At 40.6% G+C, this 9,291-nt stretch overlaps 1 protein-coding gene across 2 annotated transcripts in view; it reads left to right on the forward strand.

The window, feature by feature from the left end:
- LOC105918613 (xylosyltransferase 1) overlaps positions 1–8,578 on the forward strand; it is a 47,415-nt gene extending 38,837 nt beyond the window's left edge. For both annotated transcript variants that reach the window (XM_036129886.1, XM_036129885.1), the window contains exons 9-11: positions 1,064–1,259; positions 1,422–1,758; positions 4,570–8,578. In XM_036129886.1, coding sequence (XP_035985779.1) covers positions 1,064–1,259; positions 1,422–1,758; positions 4,570–4,892 — 856 coding nt within the window. In that variant the 3' untranslated portion in view covers positions 4,893–8,578. The remainder of the gene's footprint in view (positions 1–1,063; positions 1,260–1,421; positions 1,759–4,569) is intronic.
- The last annotated feature ends 713 nt before the right edge of the window (positions 8,579–9,291 follow it).

Genomic DNA, 9,291 nt, shown 5'->3' on the forward strand with positions numbered 1-9,291 from the left:
TACTCAGCTGTAAGATTTTAACTTGTCTGTGATAATCTTGTCCTAATTAAATAGTTTAAGTCTGCACAAGCTGGCAGTGCTGGTCGGACAAATTGTTCTTGTTCACTTTGGACACGGCAGGTTTAGAGTGTTGGTTGTTACGGCAAAGCGTCATGGATTCACCCTTTGCTTGTTAAAAGGTTATAAAAGGTTATAAACATTAGCAATCATTCTCAGACACTTTTTAAATTTTACTTTAAATTATTTGAGTTGTTGCAGCAGAGCCCCCTGCACAAGTTGCTGCCCTGGGTAGCTGCCTATGTGGTCTATTCCAAGAGCCGACCCTGGTGACACATTTCCTAACTTGCAGCCCTATACTTGTAACAGTGGCCTGTTAGATTATGGATTACAGCTTCAATTAACATTGTCATAAGAATGCAGTGAAATACAAGAGGACACACTGATAAACATTTTGATGTGTTTAAAACTTTTTTTGGCCTAAAACTAAGCTTTTTCTCTTTATGACCCTGCAGAAACTATTAAATTCAACTTTCACTGGTCTTGATTTTGATATGCATATTTATAGTTATTATTGCCATAGAAATTAGGTCTGATTAATATACCAAACTTTTCATCACGGCTTATACACGTTTTGTTTTTACTTTTTTACATTTTGAATTGAATGTGTTATTTAAATATTGTTGACATGTTAATGTTGAGGATTAGGATGTGAATCCTTGAGCTGCAGCGGTTTTATGTTTACGTCAGCTGAGATGGCATCCATCAGGTATGAAAAGGTTAAATTTGGCCATTAGAGACTCTAGATCTAAGTTGAACTTCAATAATAATTGTGGATATCGTTGCATTCTATCTGATGGCCAGCAGAGGGCATGTTCTGTAGTTAATAGAAACACGTCTGTTTTTCATGTTGAAGAGCCTTTGAAGGTTTTGCTTTCACTATGATAATTTTATTCAAGGTAAATTAAGAAATAGGGACATTATTATTGCTCTTTTAGAGTTAGTACAGTCGAATGTAACTGTTTTTTATTATTTCATAATCAGTTTGTTCACATTTGTCTCTCAGGTATGTGGCTGTGAGCCACCCAACGTCCGTGCACCTCTACTTCCTGTCGGACCAGTTCCAGGGCTACCTGGTGCGTCACGTGGCCACGAACCGAGCCTCCACCCAGATGGAAACCCTGGAGACGTGGGTGACACCCAAAGACCACTTCACCCTGGCCAGTCAGCCCCACACCAGCAACAGACTGCAGCACATCCAGGTCAGATGACACCAGGACAGCAAATCCAGCCTGAAGTTCTGATCCAGCTGTTTGGTTTTATGAGGACTGGGCTATCAGATTTACAAAGTCTTCAAATATTGACTAGGTTTGATCTGTTTAGTTAAAACTGTGCAGTTAAGAGTCAGGATCTTCTCGTTTCAGGTCGGGTCAGACTGGGATCCAAAGGAGCGCCTCTTCAGGAACTGGGGCGGTCTGCTGGGACCCGAGGACGAGCCGGTGGCAGTGCAGCGCTGGAGCCGAAGCCAGAGCAACCTGACTGCCACTGTGGTTTGGATCGACCCCACCAACGTCATCGCCGCCACCTACGACATCCTGGTGGACGCGTCCGCCGAGGTCACCCACTACCGGCCGCCGCTCACCTTGCCGCTGCGGCCGGGCATCTGGAAGCTGAGGGTGCTTCACCACTGGAACCTGCTGGGCCAGACCAGCTTCGTCGTAGCTCCGCTGGAGTTTCACAGACAGCAGCCCATACAGAAAGGTGGGCATCATCATGCTTTCCTGAATGCAATCCTGATTATTTATTTGGTGCAGAAAGTCTGAGCTCTCCAAACGGTTTAGATGAGCCGGTGCAGCTCAGAGGTGGTAAAATTTAGACTACGGCAAGTGCGCGTCCTGCTGCCTCAGCTGTCAACATCACATGCTCACATATTTATAGTGTCAGAACATCCTGACCCTCTGTCGTCGACACCCAGGGTCACCTCTGTCTGATTTAGCCTCCCCCTCTCCACTACTTGACCTCAGCGGGTGGTCTTTGGGTCTCCAGAGAGGAACGCTGGACTAAGTAAAGAGCAGTGGCTTGACAAAAACTCAAGGGGTGGATCAGAGTTGTGTCGAGCCAGAACAGGCAACTCAAAGGACCGCTTCTCGCAAGACAATTGTTCCAATATCTTAGCTGAATCCAAGACATATTCAGTTTGAGGGATAGAAAGCAAGATTTTAACTCCAACAAGGTGATGCTGGTGCGCCAAGAGCTGAAAGCTGAGAAAACACAGCTCTAAAGGACTCATATGGTTCCTTCAATCTTTTTCAACATTTTGTCGAGGGTTAATCACAATAGCTGTGAAGATACAGCAAACAGCATCTTGAAGACCAAGGAAAGTTAGGTTCTAAAATAATCTCCCAACCTCTGCGTAGAGGCCTGCAGATGGTCTGGAGGAGCTGCAGAGATCCATAGCTCTGGTTGCAAGATAATGATCAATGGCACAGTCCACAAATCCTGCCTTTCTGGAGGAGAGGCAGGAGGAGAAAGATTTTTTTCTTCCTGCTTCTCGTTGAATGCGGACACTTTTCGTTTTTCTCCTCTCCTCTCTCTTTCCTCTCTCCCTCCCCCGTTTTTCTGCCTGCTTCTATTAATCTTTTTTAGAGCCTCTTTTTACATATCTTCCAATTTGTAAAGTATGGATCTGGTCAGCTGGACTCTCAATGAAAATTATCAAATTTTTTCTACGAGAAGACTGGGCGAAGGAGAGCCCATGTGCACGACGGGACATGTCCAACGCCATGCATGGTCCATTTTATCAGTGGAGCATGTGACAAATATGTTCAAAATTGGATTTATGATAACAAGGTTTCTGCTTTTTGGAGCTGGCTGTTACCTGGAGTATTGATAAATTAGGAAAACATTAGCAGCTGTTTCGGCTCATGTTAAGGTGTGGACCCTAGCAGAATGACCACAATTTTGGCTGTTTTGGAATCACCATTGAGAAGAACCAGTGAGACTTTAAGGCAGAGAGAAAACAAGAGTCTGCCTGCCCAAAACAAATGTTACTATCAGAATCTGGCCTTCCAGTCGGCCTTGAAAGGCAAACAACTTTAACTTTCTCTTGAATGTTACACTCTGTTACATCTGTGACCTGAACAGAGTGCTACTGGACTGCCTGATAACGCCATCACTATCAAACTCTGCCTGGGAGAGCTATCGTCCACAGTTCACAGACTATCACACACACGTTTACACTACAACACACAAACACACCGCCTCTACTGTGCTTTCTTCCCTTACTCTGCTGCTGTTTTAGCTGTAGTGTCAGAAGCGTCAGATATGACACCTCAAAGCTGTAGCTTTGTGAATATAAACAAGTAAGCTTAGAATCTTTAGTCATGAATCTCGTTCCAGTGAAACTTTATTATGAATAGAAACAATTCTCCTATTTTAGCTGTGATTTAGAAAGGTCAGATCAGAGACTTTAAGTTGTAGCTTTGAGGAATGAATAGAAACAATTAAGCCATGATATTTTAGTGATGAAGCTCGTTCCATTGAAACAAGGAAACAAAAGAAGTTATTCTAGTTGTAGCTTTGGAAAGGCTGGACAAAATTTCTTTAGATCAGAAATATTATTTATTAGCTTATTATTTCTTCTTATTAATGGAAACAATTAAGAATTTCTGTATTTTCTTTAATGTATGAAAGGACTCTAGTCAAGGATTTACTTAGTTTGTTCCTTTTTTAATGTAATGTTTGTCTTTTCTTATGTCTATAATGTTTTTATGTTAATGTACAGCACTTTGAATCTTCTTGTTAATGAAAAGTGCTATATAAATAAACTAGCCTTGCCTGTTGAAGGCAAACATCTAAAGAAAGTTCTCAGGTCAGATAAAGCCAACATTTGTACATTTGGTGAACAATCAAAATCCAGTATATGGAGGAAAACTAACATGTGCATCACCCTGAACACGACAACCAGCATCATACTGTAGGCATCCTTTCTCCTTTTTTCTAGGGTAGCTGGCCAGAGTTGATAGGAAGACGAATGCAGCGAAGGAAAACCTGTTAAAAGATGTGAAAACCATTCAGATGGACCGCACCCCTAGATGTAGAGCTAAAACCCATATGGACTGGTTTAAAACCTGTTAGCTGGCCTAGTTAAAGTCTGGACCTCAGGCCAATTGCGAATCTGGGGCAAGACTTAAAGATTGATGTTCACTGACTCTCTCCATCCAACCAGACTGAGCTTCAGGCCCATAGATGTTTAAGCTGGTGGAGGGAAAGTTGGTTCTACAAGGTACTGGTGCTGAACAGTCCAGACGTTTTATTTGGTCAGTTTTTGTTAGAAAGAAATCCACTTCAGCTTCAGAGCTCTGAGCTGCTTTATAATAGATTTATATCCTGATAATATACGCTGCAGTTTGTGGTCAAGGTAAAAGGTTAAAGGGGGTGTGAAAACGTTGGCAGAATATGGTTTACATTTTATAATGTTTTCATTTTATGGCAGGAGGAAACAAGTAATCTAAATGTTCATTTGTGGTGTTCTGACTTTAACGACTTCTGTTTTCCGTTCCTGTCCACCAGAGGACACCCTGCGGCTGCACGCCGGTCCGGCCAGGAACTCCTACATGGAGCAGAGCTTCCACGGTCTCAACCCGGTGCTGCGGCTGCCGGTGAGTCTCAGCGCCGTGGAGGAGGCCGAGGCGAACTCTGGCCTGACGGGGGCGCCGCTCCGACGCTGGCTGGACGGGCTCCTGGAGGGCCACTGGTCCGCCTCGGACGTCTGCTCGATGGGCCCCAGCGCCTGCCCTGTCATGCAGCGCTGCCCCATCGCCGCCTGGAGCTCTGCCAGCCCCGACCCAAAATCCGAACTGAGCACGCCCAGAGAGGACGGACGGATAAGGTAGCAGCCGGATGGACAGGAGAGGACGGCGAGAGACAGATGAAGGAAGACATGTTTGAGTCTGATATTTATTTATTTAAAGATTTCAGGAACAGAGGAAGAGAATCCAAACTCGCTGATCCCACCTCAATTTGAGACAACGTGGCTGCTGGGCGGAGCGAATGAATGTCATGTCCAGAACTTCATACCTCTTGTTGTTGAGTCTCCCTGGTGAAGGAGCTGCTGCACAAGTCCACCCTGAAAACAGCTGTGGATGCTCAGTTTAAAAAAAAACAGCCTGACTGGAAGAGTTTTTATCTCTTTATTTAATCGGACGTCGACAGGCTGGATTTCATGGTTAAACTGAAACCAACTCTGGCCTTGATGGGTTTTCACAGGGTTCCTGAACAGCTCTGGGATGTATGGGAATTTATGTATTACTAGATTATCAGTATAAAAAACATAAAATCCAAGTATAGAAAAAAAACATACTTTGTTTACTCAATAATCCTTTCAACAAACAGGTTTTAACAGATGAAGCTGTGAGTTATTTTAAATCTTTAGAAGGGAATGAAGGGTGTAGAGCTCCCCCTGGTGGCAGCTACACGTGAATCTGGACAACATGGGAAGGTATAAATAGATTCAGACCAGGTGCTGTAAGTTACTTAACTGACATTTTTCACAAAAAGAATATTTTCATAAAACACAAGCTAACAAAATCTAACAAAAAAAAGTTTTTGATGCAAGGTTTTTGGGGCTGTTGGGTTTTTAAAAGCCTGGCCAACATTTACTGTAAAGTTGAAGATCTAGTTGGAGAAACATGATTTTTTTCCTACAGTTTTCTTAGATGCAGCGTTGCTGCCCCGTATTTTTTTGCTTTTAGCACATTTTATGTCTAAAGACAGAAAGGTACAAAAGCAGCTTACTGTTAGCTTTGATGATACCTGCATTATTATTTCCTCATTAGTAAGTCACTTTGGACAAACGCGTCTGCCAAATGCATAAATATTATCATGCCTGTGCAAATTCTCAGTCATCCGGGTCATCTCAACAGCAAACAGGCTTAAATCAGAGGCAACCGGACTTTCGCTCAGTTGTTGTGAAAACCTTTTGACACGTTTCCAGGAATCTTTCTCAATTGTGGCGGCTCACACTCGCTCAAGTCAGAGCTGCCAGAATGGACAACGACTCCTGGATAAGTGTCGGAACATTTTCATAGAAACTGAGCATAAATATTAACAGGCTCATAAAGATTTCAGGTCAGATATTTCTAGAGGTTAGACTTTAACTAATGGAGCAGATGGATGATGGATGCACAGACGGATACGCTGATTGTTAGACAACTTAACAGACTGACGGAGGAGAAATGGATTGATGGATGCAACTTTTAAGTGACTCAGATCTGGGAATACTTTTCCTTTCCATACTTATCCAGACGTGTAAAATGCTCAAGCCAAATTCTATCATTTTTTTTTCTCCAAACTAAGTAGGAACCCTGTTCTGGATGTAATTAACCCAGAACCTCCTCAGCAACCACAGATGTTTTCACCCTGAGTTGAGCAGGAGTCAGGGGAGAAGCTCTCTTCAAAGTGAGAAAAGACAACAAATCGTTGCCTCACCTGGACTGTGTGCTGGAGCAGGATGTTGCCATGATCGCCATCTGCTGGACAGACACTATTATTACAACATTCTGGATATTTTATGAGCAGAGGAATAAAAAAATACATCAATGCAGATTATTTTAAGACATTAAAGCCAATATTTTTTCACTGAGTGGGTATATAAATGTCGAGCTTTCTGGATCTGCTGAATATTTTCTAAAAGTTTTACTTCATGGACCCCAGCTGCTCTGTCTGGTGTGAACGTCTGGGTGTCTTTGTGCCATTTTTTAAAATCCTTCAGACTTGAAGTAAGCCAAGAAGGAAGTCATCTTATTCTTTTTTTTTTTTAAATGTTCTCTTGCTCTGTGTGAGTCAAACGTTTAAGAACTGCTGAAGTAATTTATTCAAAAGTTTATATAGATTGTTGTTTTTGGCTATTTGTAGTTTCTGATTTAACACTCTAATATTAATTTAAACTATTAAATGATCTCAACCTCAGAAGAACCACAGCAATGAAACTATGATGTCTCTTTTTTCTGTCCTGTTGTCCAAATTCAGGGAGGCTGGTCTCATCCAGAAAACACTGAGCAACTAATACTGGCTAAGGAAGGGTTATGATTCTAGTTTTGCACATTTCAGTTCAGGAAGGGTTGGAAATGAGTGTTATTATGGACCTTTTAGCTGCCCGTCACAATGCCAAACAAATTATTCCAAAGATTAATTTGCTTCTGAACCAGAAGGGATAAAACCCAACAGAACCACTACAAGTGTTTTGTTCAATTTACACCAGGGCGCCCCCATGTGGACAAATGACATTAAAACAGTCAAACTCAGAAACCTTTAAAGAATGAAATGATGAGTGAATGTTTGGATGAAAGCAGCCTTCATGCTTGTATAATGAATGTTAAACAGCCTGGTTTTCTGTCATAAATTAGAATATCATCAAACAGTTAATTTCTTCAGTACTTCCATTCACCATGGCAACTTATAGATAAGTGTATTCAGACTGATCTATTCATAACTTTTATTTCTATATATTTTTTCATATCTTTGTGGATTACAACTAATTAAAAGACAAGTAAAATTTTTTGGGAAATCAGAATATTACGTCAGACCAAGAAAAAAGGATTTAAATACAAATGTGGGTATACTGGATCTGCACTCGGCTCCTTTTGCATGAGTTACTACATCAATGCAGCGCTGCATGGACGGCCTTTGTTTCTGCTGAGGTGTTCAGGAAGCCCAGGTTGCTTTGATAGCAGATCTGTGATGACTTAATAATTTCTTTCTGTGGTCCAGCCTGTCAGGGAACTGACAGTTTATTTATCAGACCCAAGTTCAAACTTACCAGGGTCTGTAGGTCAGACACATTTAGAAGGAAATAATGTATCAAATGAACCGATAAAAATTTTACTTTGAAAATTAAAGAGGGAACCTTTCAATTAGGATATATTATGTTGTTTTTTTTTGCAGGTTCTGGTTAGCTGAGATGTGTTAATAGCATCAGGAACTTACATCAAATTACAAAAAAAATATTTTGTATAAAAAATAAAATAAATGTAGGGATAAATAAATGGCCTAAATAAAAGCAGATCAATGGATCTGTGGATTTAAACTGTAAATGTTTAATTTCATTTTCTATATTTTATTTATTTTTTACATTAATGCCTTTATTTTTATGTAACAAACACTCCACACTGAGTTATTGGGTGACTTTCAGAGAAGTTGATTCAGAGAGGAGGAGTTGCATAACAACTGGGTCCAAAAAGTCAGCGCTTCAGAGCGAGGATTGTTTCTTTACGGTGAATCATTCTGGATTGATGTTTATTTTGATAAAGAAAAAGAGGTTAAACAATGTACAGATTTTAAGTTAATGAGAATAAATGTTCAGATTTTCTTTTAGAAGAAGATTTGCTGTGATTATTTATAAGGAAAATTTTTCCAATTCTGGAGGAAAATCCGAGCCAGGAGGATAATTTTTCCTTTGGTTTCACTGTTTGTGTCTGTTTCTCTTCCTTTGTTCGTCGTCTCTCACTGGGAGTCGTGCCGTGCCTTAGCTGTGATCCTGTTTTAGAAAACTGAGAATAAAAGTGACTCAAGAAAAAAAAAACATGATTCTGTGTTTCACTTCAGATGAGAGCTGAATGGTTGAGCGTTAATCACGTTTAGGGGTTTTATGTAAAGGTTGTACAAGTAAACAAGCTGCTAATACAAGTGCTCCTCAAATTGCAATATCATCAAAGTGTCTATTCCAATACTTATTGTGTATTATATAGATTAATGTTACTTGGACAAAAACAATATTTCTGTCAATTTAGATCCCCGAACAAAAAACAGCCTGAAAATTAGAATGCTAAGTAAAACCATTAAAATGCATTTTTAATGCAGAAATTTTATGTTAGGTCCTACAGAACTATGTGAAATAACGCTGACTGAGTGCTGTGTCAAACAATATTAATGGAAAGTTAGGTGGGAGGAAAAAGCGTGGTAGAATGAGGTGCCCAACCAACATGTATACCATGTACAGCACTGAGAGGATTGAGAAGAAAAGCTCCTTCAAGAGTTTAGAGGATATTCACCAGGTGACTGCAGTCACATTTCTGGGGATTATATATATATATATATATATATATATATATATATATATATATATATATATATAATTCCACGGTATTTTACTGTGTGCATGACGGTGTCAAATGACGTTCATGTGACAGTCATACAAGTGCACAGTAATCTACATTCTTTAAGGGGAGTGCTATCTGTCTTTTTGAATCAGACACAAGTATTATTAAATGCTAGGGGGGGGGGGGCAGGTGTTGT

This window comes from Fundulus heteroclitus, unplaced genomic scaffold, assembly GCF_011125445.2.
Source record: "Fundulus heteroclitus isolate FHET01 unplaced genomic scaffold, MU-UCD_Fhet_4.1 scaffold_245, whole genome shotgun sequence".
In the NCBI taxonomy this organism is placed as follows: Eukaryota; Metazoa; Chordata; class Actinopteri; order Cyprinodontiformes; family Fundulidae; genus Fundulus; species Fundulus heteroclitus.